This window comes from Chiroxiphia lanceolata, chromosome 23, assembly GCF_009829145.1.
Source record: "Chiroxiphia lanceolata isolate bChiLan1 chromosome 23, bChiLan1.pri, whole genome shotgun sequence".
Taxonomy (NCBI): domain Eukaryota; kingdom Metazoa; phylum Chordata; class Aves; order Passeriformes; family Pipridae; genus Chiroxiphia; species Chiroxiphia lanceolata.
The window spans coordinates 115,652-133,864 of NC_045659.1; the positions used below are offsets into that span (position 1 = coordinate 115,652).

The 18,213-nt window shown below is 43.1% G+C and overlaps 1 protein-coding gene across 4 annotated transcripts; it reads right to left on the reverse strand.

Moving 5' to 3' along the window:
* Positions 1 to 378: 378 nt before the first annotated feature.
* Positions 379 to 18,190, reverse strand: DDX6 (DEAD-box helicase 6). Of its 4 annotated transcripts, none has more exons than XM_032709385.1 (14): positions 18,044 to 18,189; positions 15,626 to 16,083; positions 14,156 to 14,219; positions 13,598 to 13,702; positions 12,193 to 12,322; positions 11,567 to 11,713; positions 11,238 to 11,332; positions 10,581 to 10,703; positions 9,988 to 10,116; positions 9,544 to 9,660; positions 7,934 to 7,997; positions 6,932 to 7,033; positions 5,993 to 6,172; positions 379 to 4,644 (listed from the first exon to the last, which is right to left on the reverse strand). In XM_032709385.1, the coding sequence occupies exons 2-13, from the start codon at positions 15,823 to 15,825 to the stop codon at positions 5,997 to 5,999; spliced, it is 1,452 nt and encodes a 483-aa protein (XP_032565276.1). In that variant the 5' UTR covers positions 15,826 to 16,083; positions 18,044 to 18,189; the 3' UTR covers positions 379 to 4,644; positions 5,993 to 5,996. The 4 variants fall into 4 exon arrangements, with proteins under 4 accessions (XP_032565276.1, XP_032565277.1, XP_032565279.1 ...); XM_032709386.1 differs by having other exon boundaries at positions 5,985 to 6,172; XM_032709388.1 differs by lacking the exon at positions 379 to 4,644 and adding an exon at positions 4,800 to 5,663 and having other exon boundaries at positions 18,044 to 18,190.
* Between the last annotated feature and the right edge of the window lie 23 nt (positions 18,191 to 18,213).

Consider the following 18,213-nt stretch of genomic DNA (forward strand, 5'->3'; position numbering starts at 1 on the left):
AGCAACCAGAGCCACAGCACACAGGTTTTCTGCAGCACAAGCAGACGAGCTCAGGATGACTCCTGATGAAAGACATGAGGACACAGCCCCAACAGACTCCCAGAGTGCTGCTCTGGCCCCTTTCAGAAACTCCCATTGGCAAAGTCAGGGCTAACTTGGCACTGCAACCAGATGCCAGTTAAAGTCTACTGGTCTAGTAGAGACAAGACTGTGGAGCATTGGAGCCTGGAAGAGCAGCTGCCACTTAGGCTGGAGGGTCCATGCAGACCCAGGATGGCTTACGCAGGCAGAGCACCCTTCCCCTTGTCAAGTGCCACAGGTCTCATCAGCACACTTTTCACACAGCACAATTAACAGAAAAAAAAAACAGAACAAACAGGAGTTCCAGGGAGCTTTTATTGAGTTAAATCAACAAAATCAGGATTTTACCATTCATCTTTTTTGCATCTGAAACTCATGAAGCTCTTCACAAGTCAGTGCTGCAACACAGATACAGCCAGAAAAACACATCTCAACAAAATCTGAGCTCCACTGGAGAGTTTGCCAATTTAACAGAAAGCCAATTTTCCCCTCCCTCCCCCGACTGTTTTCAAGGACTAGACCATGTTGTTTGCTGGTTAACAGTAAGAATATCAACCCCTTGTCTAGGGACCAGTGGATTATGACGCTCCACTCAAATCGCAAATAATTTCTTTTCTTGAAATAAAAGTTCCAGTTTCTTTCAATAAAGGGAATAGTGACTATTTTCCTTCTCCTGACACCCCTTCCCCAAAATTATTGGTTAAAATACAGCAAGGCCGTATCTTAATAAACCCATCCCCCCCTTCCCTCCTTACCCTTCCCTAACTTGTCTACAGCAGAATTTAACAATGCTTCCCCATAGAGGCATTTTAGCAACACAACAATGAACTGAGCAAAACTTACAGCCTAATCTGCCAAAGCCTCCTTATGAAGTTCAGATGCATGCTCTTTGGTCCAGAGACCTGGCTTATTACAGAGATAAGCTGTGATGCAAAAAAGATGGACCAGAAGTTCACAGCAACCAGAAAACTCCCTGCAGGGACTACAGTTGCCCAGCCTCTACCATGGCAGCTGTACTGCTGGAGTTTCTGGGAACAAAATTCACTTCGTCCTCAGAAAGCAACAACCAGTTGGCCCCAGCAGTACTACAGAGTTCAGCACCAGGGCGAGAACCACCACAGTGGCAGCTCAGGAGACATGGCATGGCATCTCTGTAACCTCTCCTACAGAAACTGAGGCAAGACAGCCATCTGCTCAGATTTGTGTCCTATCAGTCATTTGTAAAGAGAAACAGTGTTTGAAGCATTTTTAAATCCTTGGAGTAGACACCCCCCCCCCACCCCAAATGAAAATAAACAGAAGATCAGAATGAGATGATTTGATACCACCATATACACAACATGAATTCATGTTGAGCTTCCCTGTTCTTACCCACAAAAAAAAAAATCACAGAGGGCAAAGGAAAGATGCTCCCATCTCATTCTGGAAATTGGAACATGTATTTGAGACCAACCCACCCCCCTCCCTTTGGGAAAAGGCCTCCAGCAGCTGCAGTGCCCCCCAGCACACCCAGAGACCACCCTACAGGCTCTCTCAAGTGGCTGAAGGTTCCATCACTCTCTTCACAGCCACCTCGCCCAGCTGTGAAACTCCATTTCACAGATTCATGGAGTGACGCTTTTGACTTCCGAGTTAAAAAGTGCAGAATACATCAGGTTCTCATTCACATCAACTTTGTCAGAGGAAGTATTTGACCTAGGGCTCATCACCGAAGGCTCCAACTAATTCATATGTAAAGGCTGGCACATGACCAGCAAGAACTGGAGCTCACAAGGAATCTCAGGAAGCCAAGATTTATACACACTCCTTACTCTTGGACAGGGAACAAAACAACCAAGAAAACCCCAAAACAAAATAATAATAATAAAAAAAAAAACAACCAAAAAAACCAAACAAAAAAAACCTAGGATTATCCTAGTCCTTTGGAGCATCTTTCCATTTGCAAGATCGCATCTGTTCAAGATAGCCTACTAGCACCAAAAATAGGCTGCTTCCTTCTTGACAAGAAGCCACCTAAAGATGGTGCCCTGATAGTTTAGATTAAGTGCCAATCCTCAACGAGAGGCCAAGTTTAAAGTAATACTTTCAAAAGTTCTGTGCTTCAAGAGGGACCATCAACGCATGGCACCAGGCTAACCTACCACAAATCCAAGCAGAGCACACACACCTGACTCAACATCGCTATCCTGTTCTTGGTACATGTGCATGCCCTGGTAAGATACAAAACTTATTTACATTTGTCATGTCTTCGTTGCACTAAAATGATCCCTCTTCTGTCTGGAAAATCATAAGCTGGCTGCAGTACAAGAGCAAGATTTTACTTTTGGTCAAAGTTACCACCCACAAACTCCCACCCCCCCACCCCCAAAAGCACCCCAAAATTGTTTACATTTAGTACCTGCCAGTCAGATGTAAGCTGTGTGGCTCACAGTGTGTCTGTGACCAAGCTCTTGAGTTTGTACTCTAGTGCAGCATTTGCTACAATTATGGAGTCACTGCTGACAAAAGGAAGAAAAACATCCCAAACACAAAAACCTTTCCATCTTGTAAAGCTGTTGTCAGGAGGCACCTGGCTTGTTATGTATGATCCTCAAGGAAACAGATGGCTAAAGTCCGCCTTGTTGTTCCAAACAATTTTACTCCAATTCAAAAAAAGAAATAGGGTCAAAATGGGAGAAATTAAGACAATTAATTCCTGCCTCAAAGGTAAGCAAGCATGGTGAGTGCAGCATTTGTATATGCAATAAACAAATGAGCAAAAGGGATTGCATTCATCCAGGTGCCTCCTGACAGTGGTGGTGAACAGGCTAAAAGGGATTTTAAAAAGAGTAGTTTTTGATTTGTCTCACTCCTTTTGCCTGTAGATCAGGCCAAACATCAAGCATGTTGGGAGGGGCACAATTTAAAGCAACACTACTTGACCAGATAGCACTTTTCAGCAATATACAATGCAAAATGACAGACAGCAACTCATGCCAAACCAGAGGAGATGGCAAGCAGCTTCCTGCAGCTTCTGACGTTAACGGGAGTTTGCCCTTACCTGCTCACAGTTCTGCACAGAGGCTGCTCTGGGCAGAAAATGCACAGTGCTGCAGGAAGTGAATCGATTCCATAAAGCTCCAGAACTGTCAGTTTATGCATGTAAACTGGTTTTCTATGGTCTCTCTTAAACTCAAGTCCACATCTTAAACATCCACTGCTCAGAAATTCTGACACTCACTGGATTTCCCTCCCACCATGGTGGAACACAGGTCACGGGTCCCTTCAGAGCTTGTCAAGCTCCTGAAGTTTCTACTGGGGAAATCAAAGAGCATCTCCAAAAAGGCTGAGCTATGGATTTGGAGGCCTTGGAGCCCCCCAAGTGATCTCTTCCATACGAGTGGTACAGGACAGTGTTGCCAGCACCAAAGCACAGCCACGCTGACAAGGGACACTTGTGGAGGCCTGCACTTCACAGAGGTCAGAGCACTTCTAACTGTTTAGTGTTGCAGAAAACTGAGCCCCTCTCATCTTTAGCTGCTCCCATAATCAGTCTAATCCCTTTAACCCCAGCAACCTTCATCACAAAAGAAAAAGTTATATATGAACCCAAAGAGAAAAAAAATAATATTTACAAAGTTTGTACAATATACACATCTGATTTTCTATGGGACACACTGCACCAGAGGAAAGAGGGCCATGGCTCTGAAACAAGTCTACATATCAAGTGCTGTAACTACGAATGGAGACTCTTATGGAAACCAGTCTTTAGTGTTCTGCTAGAGCACAGGGCTTTTCTTATGGCTCCTGCAAAGGATGACAGGCTACTCTTTCCTTCTGGAGCTATGATGCTGCACCTAATCAGCCCAGATTTTAAGTTGGTTTCATTTTAAATACAGATATTTACAGTTTGGGTGAACTGCAGATGCATATCAACTCCTCCAGTTAAAAAAAAAAAAGTTGAAGAAAAAAGTAGTATTACCAATACATTTCACCTCCCAGCCCTGGGCTTGAGTACTTGGGAAGGAGGAGAAGGGGAAGAGAGGGGAACTTTGACCTGAAACCAAAAACAGCTGTTGATTCCTTGGGCTGTGTTGGAAAGGTGATATTCTGAATGGTCTCATAGCATAAGGCACTTTGCACGAATAAGTAACAAGCTCTTTAGCTTAAAAAACAGATGAGTAACCAGGGAGAAGTTGAAATGCACTCAGTCGATGGTTAAAGAATTTGAAATAGCAGACAAGCTCGCGTTCATCAAGATTCTTCTCTTTTCAGGGTTTCTCTTCTTCCCTTGCTGCCCCTCCCACCCAAAGAAAACAAAATTTAAAACCAGCAGTTAGTGCAACTAATGTTCAATCAGCACACAGTGCAAACAAGTGGAAAAACAAAAAGACTTTCCTCCTTTTATCTTCTTTCTTCCTTGCTGCCAAATTTAAAAATAAAAAAAGGACGAGCTCTTTAGTCTTCATAGTTTCGAAATGAAAAGACGAAGAAAAACCCACAAAGAGAAGGGTATCCCCAAAGAAACGATGTGTCACAGATCTGGATCATAGGGCTTCACCTTCTGGCATGTGTAATCAAAGCCTATAAAAAAAAAAACAAACAAAAAAACACAACCACAACACCCACAGTTAAATCGGTTCTATGCAAAACCAGAATGTAAGAGAGAATTCACACTGACTATGCACCAGCTCTGGAAAAGCAAAGGGCATGTTGAACAGCTCAACCTCAGCCTCAGCTTTGTAGAAAGAGGTGCTGCTAATGCTCTACTGTACTTAAGAGCACAATTATCTCCTGGTTTCTTGCCTTTTAGGAAGCAGCAAACTGTTCTCTGGCAAGGTCAGAGCATTCCCCTTAAAGAAGCCACCCAAGAGCCTGTTCCAAGTTCATCACTTGTTTCCTTTTTTTATTTACTTATAAACTTGGAGGAGGTTCAACCAGCAAAGCAGAGGCTTGCAAGTCAGCTTGGCATGACTGGCTAAGGCTGTCCTTGGATGATTTCAAAGAAGGAACCGCAGTTCATTCTAACACTATCAAGCAGTCTGCTTCTACGGCCACTTTTTTTTTTATTGGTCACCTGAGGCAAATTTCAGCAGCTTCACTTTCTAATTCATGATCTCTGAGAAGAATACACAAAAGAGTGATTTCCAGCCCAAACTGTATGGTGTTAGATCTTGCACGACACAGCATCTTAACTAAGGCCAGATCAAACGTCATCCTGCAGCTACTTTGCTTGACTGCAGTCCAAGGTAAGTAGTCTTCTTATAAAAGGACTCAACTCAGCAGCTTTTTCTCAGACGATGATCAGAAAGGGAGCACTTTGGAGTCTCCAACAGTGCAACCTCATTTTCTTTTAAAACTATGTAGACGACCTCGAGTGGCAGCAAATAGGAATTACAGCTTCGCTCCCTACTTTGTTCACTTGCAGTTCTGTGAACCAAAGGATACAAAAGAGGCAGCACCTTTCGCTGGAACCTGCTCCGTCTGACTGGTGAGGTGCTTAGCTCTTCTGATGGTGCTCTGTTCTCACAGCTATCCATTTTCTCTCCTCACCTTTCTGAGGACCACTTTCCTCTCTGCCCCTCACCAATTTCTCATTTTAGCTAAGCAATACAGAAAGAATTCCTTAGGCTACTAGTACCCCATCATGGCCTCTCCCAGCAGCATTCCCCCCTCCCCCCTGCCCCACTTTTGGTCTCCTTAGCATATGGTCAGCATTTAAATTAAAACAACTAAAAAATACTCCTCCTCCCCTCCCAGCTTAGCATGTCCACAGAATTCCTTGCACTGACAGTCTATTTCAAACCCTTGTTTTCACATTCAGAGCCTTTTCATCACATCAGTTTCCCTCTTCCCCTGTGCCAATACTGACATATCAACTCTCCTTTCATCCCACACAATGTTGGTATTCAGGAGGCACTTACAAACATACATGTTTACTGTTTCTCATCTTCTACAGGTTCGCTGTGGTATTCTGCCACATACAGGCTCTTGTCAATGTTGCTTGGTATGGGTTTAATTTCAGTTCCCAACTGCTCCTCAATACTTTTCAGGTTGAATCGATCATCATAGGTGATCAAGTTGATGGCCAGGCCAAGATGACCAAAGCGACCTTGACAAAAAAAAAAAAAAAAAAAAGAAACACACATCTGAACTGAACTGAGTAACAGAGGGCTGAATGAAAAAGTCTACAGACTGTGAAGTTAACATTGCTCTCTGATGGTAAAAACAAATCCAGCTGCAGGTTTCTACATGTTTCACATCAGTTTTTGGTGAGGAGTTTCATACTGCTGCAGGAATAAGAAAACTCAGGAGGTTCAATATGCTCTGACCAAAGCTCCAGGTTAATTACCAGAGAAAAGTCTTCCACTCCTGCATTATGCACATCCAGCCCTTCTTCAATAACAGAGTTTTTGAGCAAGGCTGAACTACAAAGTTCAAGTATACTGAGTTCGTTTACTGCCTTCCTTAGGGGTATATTTTGCTGATGTCCAATCAGCAGAAACATACCTCAGAATACATGGAGAAGAAAGTACAGATGTCTATGCTTGAGATACCCTGGAAGCTAAGTTTTCAGTATAGAATTTTCCCTGCAAACAGGGGCAATAGTAAGTCTCCTGAGATAAAACCAAAATAAGCCTTTATTTCTCATTTGCCAGTCAGGTCAGTTTCAAGAGAATGGCCTTTATTTAGATAAAATCCTCAATGAGGATAACCATCTGAGGTAATACTCAAAAATAAATTTGTCAGAAAAATTAAAGCTATCTAAGGTAATTCTCAGATACAGTAATAAAACCCAAAAGTGAATTCAAGGCTAAGAAGCATCACAGTCATCAGCAAAGTTGCACCTAAAACACGTCTTTCCTCTCACCTGATCTGCCAATGCGATGGAGATAAGTCTCTGCCAGCTTTGGGAAATCAAAGTTTATCACCACATTCACAGCCTGGATATCAATACCTCGGGTAAACAGATCTGAAAGACAATCCAGGTCACAAAGAAAGTTAATTTCAATGAGATCAAATCCGACAGTATTTAGGGTGCAAAGATTAACAGTGATTAACATTGCCTCACGCTATTTTCCAGATATAAGCTTTCTTTGTATCAAAGACAGTTTACATACAATCCTGTTACAGCTTCTTGCTCTGTATCCACTATAAATACGAATAATATAAGAAAAATTATCAAACCCACCAGATCTGCACATTAAGCTAGTTTTTTCCACATTAGACTATTTCAGCACACAGGTCTTCTTAAACAAGCATCTTCTCACACAGGATTGTGCGCTGCCAAAGTCACAACAGACTTGAGACCTCAACTACGTTCCACTACCTCAACTACTTCTATTCCATTTCCAGTGATTTTTGTTAAGACGATCCAGACATAGCAGTGACTTGTTAAGATGACCCACTGATAGCAGACACTGCCGGGTACTGCCCAAACAGGCCATAAAAATAGAGAACTTGGATCATACACAGGCCAATCAAAACCACAAAAGTGTTTAGAAAAAAATGACCTATGAGCACCTAAAGAATCAACAAAATTTATTCACATGATCCTCCTAGTCAGAGCTCTACTGATATTTCATAAAGTTTATGGCCCAACATCTCAGGGAGTCCTTGCATGTGAAAATAAACAGAAAACACTATCGCAATGAAATGATTTATTGGCAAAGATGCACTTTCACAGTTTGTCACAAAAGACAAAACTCCACGTGCCCAAAGGAGTGCTGCGTCCTGCAACATGCAGGCTTAACAGAGACATCTACCAAAACATCTTGTTTTGGTTTATTACAAATAACTGGTCTATTATACCTGGGCCAATGCGCTTTCTACTACATCTTTTAGAAACAGGGAAACCTTGAGCAGCTCTTACCAGTGCAAACGAGATTGCGGCACAAGCCATTCCGAAAATCGTGGAATACACGATTGCGGTGCTCCTGGAAATACACACATATAAACAGAGAGGAAAAAAACCAAAACCCACAAACCAACCAACCAGGTATATTCACGTAACAAACACCAAACTTCAATCATGTGAATTTCTCCCAGTTCTCATTAGAAAACAGCTGAGTCAAACAAGCTGCCAGTACATATTTTTTTAGCGCTCCTTACCACGTATTCTAAAGAACTTAGCCAAGAGGGCCACGATCCCACTTTTTGACAAAGGCACTTAACTGACTGCATTTTAAAGCTTCCTACAGTGGCATCAGAGCCATCTCAGAAAACGACTATCTGAAGTTACAATTACATGAAACCCACACCAAGGAAGTTAAAGTGGTATTTTGACTATTGCCTTTCCCTGGTCCCTTGCTGAATTTAACACATTTTATTCATTCCCTTAAAAAATGAACTCAGCAGTAAACTTCCTTTTCTAGCATGAAGCATTTTTCACTACCGATGCAGAATTAGGTGTGGGATGAGTTGATTTTCTGTGAAGACTCTCCTCACACAAAGATTAAGTAATATCACTGTTAAGAAGTGAAATTTAGAGAGGGAATAAACAAGCTGAAGTATTTGGCAAAAACAGAGCTGCACTTCGCCACAAAGACCATCTATCAACGAATCAAAAGCACACAAAAATCAAACTTCAAGGAATCCGCTTGCATATCTCTCTGTTCTCAATACCAACACCATTTCTATTTCTGCTTAATTAATTACTGGTCTGGCCCACCAAACATTGGCATTACCTGTCAACTGCATGAGCAGCAAGCTAGACTACCCTGAAAGCTTTCATTTGAATTTGTTTTAGCTTAATTATAAAATGAAAAAAATGTTTCAAAATACTCCTGGTTCTACACGCATCATTTCAACCTTCTGACATCTTTTAATATCATGTGAGGTATTGTGAGGACATGTGAGCTACCACGCAATTAACAGAAACCTCTTCACCAGCAAAGCTGCAATAGCATTTTTCATCATCTACATCAAGGTCACAAGTGCCTGGTCACCACACAACAGATGCAGCTTTCTCCAAGAGGTTCCATCAAAGCCACCGCCTCAACTTCTCAGATTCCCCTGCAGTCACAGTGCAAGATTTCTGTTTGCAAAGACACACATGGCACTCGGTGGGCTAAGTATTGGGGTTTTTGTCATTTGTTTGAAATCAAGCCTGTTTTCACCTGTGTCAGTTACACTGTGTGGCCTACCCTGCCTTCCCATGCTGCCAAAGCAAGGCAGCAGCAGCACTAAGAAAGAACTGTGCCTTCTGGCTGCAGTCGGTGCTTGCACTGGACAAATTGACCTGACCTGAAGCAGTCCTAAATACCAACTGGCCAGCTACACTGAACAGTCTGGAAAGATGACTGGGATGGGGGAACATGGCAGGGAGGTTGACAGTGGGCATCTAAAAACAAACCTATAGCAAAGCAATATATGTTTCAGTTTACAAAGAACATTCAAAATTAAAGAAAGCATGAGACTTAATTCAGCTCTGCAGTAAACCTGGGGTGGTGTAGAATAAACCACTGCAGACTTCATACTCACCTGCCTCATTTTAGCATGTATATAGAAGCAGGAATAGCCCAGCTGGGAGATCTTTTTGGCTAGCAATTCAACCCGTTGAGAGGAGTTGCAGAAAATGATCGACTGGTTAATCTGGAGCTGAACATATAAGTAGAGTGCTCAGTAAATGCAGCATTTTACTAACTAATGATCCCAGATATGTCTAAATCCCTACCATAAAGAAAGCATGGCAGGTATGCTGCTGGTAATTTACATAAGATGTATTTTTGTACAGAGGAAAAACAATTAACAAAATTCTGTAACATAAAGGTGCAAGACAAGAAGAATGCATTTTTATCTTCAACTACATAACACATTTTGACAAAGAACATGTTTTGTTAAGCCACCCTTGAAACATTCAGTTTTATTCTTAGTTGTGAAAGGAAAAAAGCTTCTGTATGTTTCTGACGAAGCCCTACTCCTTACCCTGGAAAAGAGCGTGTTGAGGCAGTGCACTTTCTGACGCTCAGTGACATAGGCATAGTACTGAGTAACTCCCTTCAAAGTCAGCTCCTCCATCAGATTAATCTCGTAGGGTTTCTGCAAATGGGAATTCTGAAAAATAAAGATAATGATAGATTTACACGCAAAACAATGCAAATACTTCCCATCCTACGGCACACTTAACTCCATGGCAAGGATGCTCTACCTCGCCACTCACTCTTTGTGCCATACTCTAACAGACAGGGTGGGTAAAATTTCACAAATGATTAGTCATAAATCCAAGGCGACTGAGCAGGACCAATAGGAGCATCCTCTGGGAGAAAATGCACGTAGATGACACATAACCAATCCACAAAGTGAAAAACATCACCTTATGGGCAAGAAGTGCATGTACATAGCTTCCCATTAATGCTATTGCAGGTCAAAAACTCTTTTCAAACTTCTGTCCAAGACTTGGGTTGATTTAGATTAAACCTGTGAAGTTTAGATGCACTAAAACAACCCAAGCACTAACAGCTGTGCACCACTCACACAATGTCACCACCATCACACCTACACGGTATCTCTGCACTCACCATGAACTTCTGTACACTCAAAGGGAAAGTGGCAGAGTAGAGTAAAATCTGTCTGTTTTTAGGTAGCGTGAGAATAATATCTTCCATTATTTGAACAAAATCTTGAGACAGCAACTTATCTGCCTGTAACAACAGAAGTAATAAAGCATAAGTTAAAATAAAAAAAAAAATATTTCGGTCTTCTGATAGCATCACATTTGGGGGAAGGAAAAACCAGTTACCAGGGTTCCTACCAGAGTCATTCAAGAGCTTTCACACAACTATATTTTCTCTCACTGAGAAGCTTGTACACTACTGGATGTACATAAATCTATTTTATACACAATTATGTGGTAAGTACAGCTCACTCATTATAAAAGGAAATCAAATGAAATGCATTTCTTAGTTTCGGGCTAGATTTGTTACTCTAATCTTCAGCATCAGCAAAGAAGACAGGAAAGGCAAATCTTCCTAGGCTCTTTTCTTAAGAGTCACATGCAGAAAAATCCTCCTCCAAAATACTTTCTCAAAAATACTGGGAAATGGATGAGCTATAACCTTATAGTGTCTCTAAGTAAAGTTTGATTTGTTGCTGTGCATAGAAAGGAGACTCACTGAAACACGTAATTGCTTTAACTTGGTGCTAAAATCCCAGAACATTTAACATGAGCAACTTGCCTCATCCAATACTATCATCTGGACATGCTCAACTTTTGCTACTCCTTTCTTGATGAGATCGAGAATTCTCCCAGGGGTAGCTATCACCACATGCACTGTAAGGTTAGAAGAGCAAAAAAAATAGTTAAGCCAACTAAAATAATGTTTCTGGCATTCATGGCCATGTTTCATATGAACAGTTTGAAAGAATGATGACTGTATACCAACAGCAAACAAGACATATTGAAGTCTGTTCTGTAACAGGCAAACAGTAATAAGCAGCAATTCCACTACCACACTGTAAAAGCCACAAACAAACAGCAACTGTAATGTACCAAAAGTGCTCTGACCTGTATCATCAAGTCTCATTATATCATCTCGCAAATTGGTTCCTCCTGTGGTTGCCATCACTTTGGCACCTCCCATGTGTTTGCTGACTTGGATACAGATTTGACTGACCTGCAGGGCTAGTTCACGGGTGGGAACAATCACCATTGCTGAAAGTTAAAAACATCAGTGTGAGTTACTAATAACACTCTGTATCTTAAATACTCATCCTCAGAGGAGACAGACTTCATGAAAGTGGTACTTCTATGGTTTTGGAGTTCCACTCTAGGTCTCCTGAGCAGCCCAGGAACTGCTTATGACAAGGCAAATCCTGCGCAAGGGTTCTCCCTTCTTTGATGCTCCCCTTGCTGAGTCCCCCAGCCAGCACATTCGCTTGTTACTTCACATCCACTTTCCAGGGGCAAGACAGTCAAGTCCAGAAGATGTCTTCCATTTAAAGCTTTTGAAAGCAACTGCGGGACTTTTCAAGTTCCACCTCCCCTCCACCACTCCCCATTAACTTTCTCTGGAAGTACAAGCAGATAACCCACGCTGCCCAGTTTCATTAACTAGTTTTAGATTCAAGTCTGTTATGTAGCGACTGACACCACTACCTGGCTGCAGCTACATGAAATCCACCTCAACTGACCTTGTATATTGTCCTTCTTTAAGTCTAGCCGTTCAAGTAAAGGAATGAGGTAGGCTCCACTCTTGCCTGTTCCATTTTTCGCTCTAGCCAAGATATCCCTACCAGATAAAGCAATGGGGATGCTCTCCTCCTGAAATGCAAGGACAGACAGCACATGAGCAATCAATCACAAGCCATGCTCACTGAAGAGGCTGACCAAATTAAACTCCCTTCACTAACAGTATTACATGAAACCTGACTTTTTCATGATCGTGATTATTATTATTACTACTATCCTGCAACTACAAGCATGGCAGACTCATAACAGGAAGAAGTTAAACCCATCAATAAAGAGTTCCCCAACATATCCCACTTAGAATTCCTTATATTGTCTGATCATAAGATTGGGTACCACAGGTGATAGTAAAGCCATACTGACACATTAGGAAAAAAGTGAAAAATTGGGGGGCGGGGGGAGGGGAAGTGAAGAGACAATGATAGTCACTAGCAAACTCCTCCTATGGAAAAAGATTCTCACCTATACCTTAACATCAGAACAAACACAGCCCGTGTGATTCAAACCTGCACATTCCTGTGACACAATTCTCATAAAATCAGCAGGCTTTCCTTTTGAAACTTCAAACTTCAGCCATCCAAACACAAGGCCCATGTATTTTTAACTTTATTGCCTTTTACAGCAACATCTAAAGAAATTTCAGCCTTTTGGAAAGGTGCATCGTGAGAACCTGTTTTAAAGCAGATCAATCACCTAAACACCATAGCTTCCTCATGCCTTAAGGAGATAAGGCAGCAGAGCTATGTCAATGATAAACCTTCAAAGACCAATTAAAAGAGAGTTCAACTTCCTTCCTCCCCGTCCTGCAAAGTTTACACACCAACGGTTCTTAACAGAACAAGCCTTAGGAGTAAAAGGGAGATGGGGAGACAGAAAAGTGAACTTGCTAAGATATTAATCTCTCTCTCACAATCTGCATTATGCTTCTTCCAGATGCTTACAATAAAAAGAGCCAAGACTGCAATAAAGCCATAATTGTCTCTGTAACAACTAAAGGTACGCAGCCTACGGTAACTCAGTTTTCTGGAAAATTTACAGAACAGCTCTGTTCTCACTGGGACTACTTATGTGAAGGATGTTACTGAACAGACAATTAACAAATTAAGACCTCCAGCATGAAAAGGAAAATCCAAATTAACTTCTCCAAAGTGTAAGTCAGTCCCATCACTAAGCCACCCACTGCATGACTTAGTGACTTAGTTTGGGGTGAGAAATTCTTGCCTTCTCCAAAGGAAGAACTTCCCACCATGTTCCACTGTTCACAGCCCCAGTTTTCCCAAACCATGACATAAGTATTGGACATACAGGCAAAGTTAAACATGGCTTCTAAGCAGTTTGTTTGCAAACAACCTGAATAGGAGATGGTTTTTCCCAGCCCATTTCAAAAATTCCCATCAGCAACTCCCGTTTCAAACAGTAATCTTCAAACTCGTTTCCTTTTGTGGAGGTCACGTCCTGAATAATCAAAAAAAGCACATCCATAAGATTAGGTCAGACAACCTGCAGCTGTTTTTGATTGGTCTGAGACTGCCTGTGCAGGAAGACCACAAATTACTACACAGGAGTTTCCACTACTCCATGCAACACCCTACAGCGGCAGAGGAAACATTTGCTTTCTCAGAGCCGAACACAGCTCTGAGATTACAGTGACACCTTCCCACCTGCCTCACACAACACAAAGACCATCAGTCCCTGTTGTAACACTAATAAAGTAAGAAATCCACAGTGAACTCCATTTTGAAGCTTTCCCAGAAAGGATCACTCCCAAGCAGTTGGAGAGTAAATTAATTCTTCATTTAAAACAGCAGGAACTGAACTGCTTTTTAACCTTTGCTCAGAACAAATATTTTGCCACCGCAACTTCTATCTTTTATTTAATATTTATTCCTACAGTTCAACCATCCTTACCGAAGTTTTGATTCTCAAATCTTTTGGAGGGAGTTTTAAAGTCTTCTTCCAGTCATCACCAGGTCTATAGCAAAAATAAAATAACAATAAATTATAAAATAAGTCTGGATTAATATTTTGATTTTGCATTTTATTTTCTTAGATACAGTGATGAACATGTAATATTTTAACCTCCTCAAAGCTAAAAGCACCTACACATATGAGCTCAAGTTTTCTCTGAGTTAAGCAGGATATAACAGGCAGGAAACTGGAAACAGAGAAAATCAGCAGTCTGCCAAAGACATTTGTGAAATATTTATCCAGTCATGATTCAAGTCTCACTTTTAGGGCACTGAATCAATCCACTAGAGCAGATTTAAAACTGAGCACTGACTTAGTCATACAACAGAAACCAGCTATAATAAATCCACCTGAGAGTATTTCACCACTTAAAAGAAAAATTCTCTTGCCCAGGGAACATCCATTCTTAATCCCCAAGTAATGTGAGAAGGTAAAAAACACTGCACTGGTTGATCAAAAGTCTTTTTTTCTCAGTGAGATTTAGACACCCATCCTCTCTTGAAAGGCACTGTACAGATTAGAGGAAGTCCTTCTCTTCCAAACTCCCACGAAGTCATGAGTTTAATTCACCAGTTTCAGTGTAACCCATGTAATACACAAAAAAAAGGGGGGGGGGCAATTAGGCAGAGTTTAAAAACCTGAGTATTCCATCACTCACTCTCTGAGGAAGCTGGCACTTCCTTTGCAAATAATTAACAAAATAAAAGCCAATGCTGTTCAGGAGGAGCAGGAACAATAGGGGAAAGAGAAAAGCAACACATTACCGTACTGTCCAAGTCTTTTACATCTGTCAGAAATTCCAACCAGCACACTCACGTTTTATTAGCACACTTCCAAAACCAGCTGGATGGGAGCAGGGTATCATAGGCAGACCATATCCTCTCAGCTAAGGCTTTGATGAATTAAAGCCAGAGCATTACACTGAGGACAGCAGGCACTACTATTTCAGATCAGTGACAAAAGATAACTGACTTTAAAGCATTTCTCATTGTGAGAAAGAACTGTAACAAACCAAAAAGTATACACAACTGGACTGAGATTAGGTGGCATTTCCTCCTCTGTCTTTAATTTCAGTTCTGTTCCTTCCCACTCTCCAACTTCCCTCTTGCACCACTTGCAACAAGCAAAGGGCACAGGACTCTGATGCTCAGTGGGCTGCTTCTGACAGCAGTTCACACTCGGAAAAGCACAGCATCAAATTCCATTTTCACAAGGAACACACCAAAACAATCACTGTTGGAGAGGAGCTCACACGTGGAAATACAGCTTTTTTTTTTTTATAATGTATATCACAGGACACATCTACCTGCCCATGTCATAAAACAACAGCAGACAACATTTTCAAACGGAAACCCCAAAACTTTCCAACTTTTAAACATTCCTTTTGCGGCAGCCGATACAATCACTTACTTAATAGCGGTGGTCATACTCTGTGCTTGCTGTTGAGTGCCATTATTGATTGTGTTGGCGTTTTTCAGCTGGTTCATCTGCTGCTGAGTTTGTGTGCCTCCACCTCCTGGGCCCCCGCTGGGTTTTACGGGGCCTCTCAACTGCCCATTCTGACTGGATAGACCCATTATAACAGGGTTCTCTGTTCTGGCCGTGCTCATGGTTTTATCTTTAAAGATGTCTTTTTAGACTCAAAACTTTGAAAGTCAGTACAGAAACTGTAATAACAGTTTATTAGACTCTCCAAAACGAAGAGATAAATAAGTCTTGCTCAATATATGAGTCCTTTATTGCAATGCAGGCAAGCACCTGTAAGTCACTCAAAAGTAAAGCAGTAACTTGCTCTGATGCACTGTGGATCAACTTTTTTTTAAAAAAAGCCCTCTAACGAAGTTATGTCAGAATTCACTTGCTTCAATCTGAAAGAGAAGCAGACAATAACAATTAGTATGTGGGTTTTTGGCCACACAAATCACATCAGTCTACTTTTGTATTTTAAGAGTCACTTTTTCCCATGCAGTGTGCAACAAGAATACTTGCTTTTCTGTTTCCTCAGTGATAACTATCACAATGTGCATCAAACTTTTCTCCCCTTTCTATAAAGCTGTGCCTACCTCCTTTAGTCATCAAAGAAAACCTCCCAAAGAGCTGTGCTTTCAGCAGCATTCCTCAGAGGAACAGTACCTGCCCCCTCCTGGAAAGTAACCATGAATTTTATCAACTACTTTGACAGCTTTTCAAGTTCCCCCACTTCTGAGATGCAGCAAAGCAGCCCTAAAATGCTGAGCAATAATGTCACGCACAAGTTTATGACAGGAAGCAAGATGACAATATCAAATGGACATTCCAGTAAGAACTGACAAAATCCTTAAGTTACTCTGATTGCCCTTTTCAATTTGAAAGGGAAATAGAAATTACATAAACCCAAAACAACAGCTTACCCTCCTCCAACCCAAAACATTAGCTCAACCCAGCTTACTCACAGTTTTGAGCTGGGCATTGATTTAGAGCCATTCAGAGCAGCAACATGAATACCATCACACTGAACTGAGCAGGTGCCTCTGAGAGTCCAAGGGACTGAGCCTGAACTGAGGCAGCGAGTAACACACATGTACACTGGGTATGCAGCTTCCTGCTTATGCGTTCCACGTGACCTTACCTTCCAGCAGTCACCAACAACTTAGGTTGTGCTCAAAAAATAACATTTGGTGCACGACTTAATATTGACTCCGTATGTAACAGAAAGGTGGGCAAAACCACGGAGAGACAACACAAAGTCTGCCCCTTACAGAAAGTAAGCACAGACCAGCTGAAAGACTCCTTACTGTGGTATCACGGAGACAAAACGTTCCCAGTACAAAATCTTTTGGAACAGAAAGTAGGCTTGCCTGTCCTTTCTCATCACAAGACACCTTTTATCTTGGGAAAATGCAAAGGAAAAACCAGCAGATTACTGCTTCCTAACCTCGGCGTTCACAACAAAATGTGCTTCCTCAGTGAATAAAAGCATTTCAAGAGAGTGAAAAAGGAATTCAGACTCCTCCCAGACTTCCCTGCTGTTTCCAAATGCGTCCACAGCACAACTTTAAAGTTCGCAGAACCAGGATTTTTCTGCTAGCTCTCATCTTTGAAGACAGATTTCTCCTAGCCATTAACTTCGTAAAAAACAGACGAGATGAGCCACGAAGGTAACCGGAGCCGCCAGAGAGTCCCGGGATACCAACGCCGAGGAGTTCTCCAACATTGCAGGAAATGAAACCTCTCAGCCCCTCATTCCCCATCCCCCCCCCCCCCCCCCCGTAACTACCCTTTAGGAGGACAGAGGTTAAAAACAACACTCAGCCTCACCGAACCCAACAAATCCCCCCGTTCCGAGACAAGAGGCGCCACCATCTCGCAGACCGGCGGCCCGAAGGGAAAAGGGCCCTCGCAGCCCATCTGTGCCCCCCGGACGCGGGCAGGCGGTCAGGGAAGCCGTTCCGGACCTTCCCCTTCCCCTCGGCCCAGCACAAAGGGAGCCCCCGCGACGCCCGATGTGCGCGGTGAGGCCGGGCCGCACTGCAGAGCCGCGGGGCCGAGCAGCGGGCCCGGCGCCGCCCGCGGATCGCAGCTGCGCCACACCGGCACGTCCCGCCCGCCCAGAACAATGGAGAGCCCATCACCCGCCGCCCGGCCCGACCCCGCCCCGCGCGGGACCCCGGCCCAGCCGCTCCCGCTGCGCCCCGGCCCGGCCATCCCCGCCCCGCCCGCCGCCCCGCCAGGCCTCGCTCGGGCCCAGCGCTCCCGCCGCAGGCCGCGAGGCCCGGCCCGCCGGCGCCGGCCCCTGCCGCCACGCTCCCGAGGAGCCGCGCCCACCCCGGCGCCCCGGCCCGTCCTCACCGCCACCAGCCGCGCTCCCCCTCGCCCAGGTATAAAATCCTCTCGCTGCCCCGGTGCCTTGTTATGGCGACTCGACGCTCCAAGATGGCGGCTTCCTCCTTCCTCCCGTGCGCCCTCCCCCTCCCGCCGGGAGGAGCCACCCCGCCCCGCACGCATTACGCACAGACGTA

Coding starts and splice junctions, on each gene's coding strand:
- DDX6 (XM_032709385.1), bottom strand. CDS start 15,825: ATGAGCACGGCCAGAACAGAGAACCCTGTTATAATGGGTCTATCCAGT. Junction 11,714..12,192: donor AAAGAAGGACAATATACAAG/GTCAGTTGAGGT, acceptor TTTAACTTTCAG/CAATGGTGATTGTTCCCACC. Junction 7,998..9,543: donor TACATGCTAAAATGAGGCAG/GTGAGTATGAAG, acceptor GTGTATTTCCAG/GAGCACCGCAATCGTGTATT.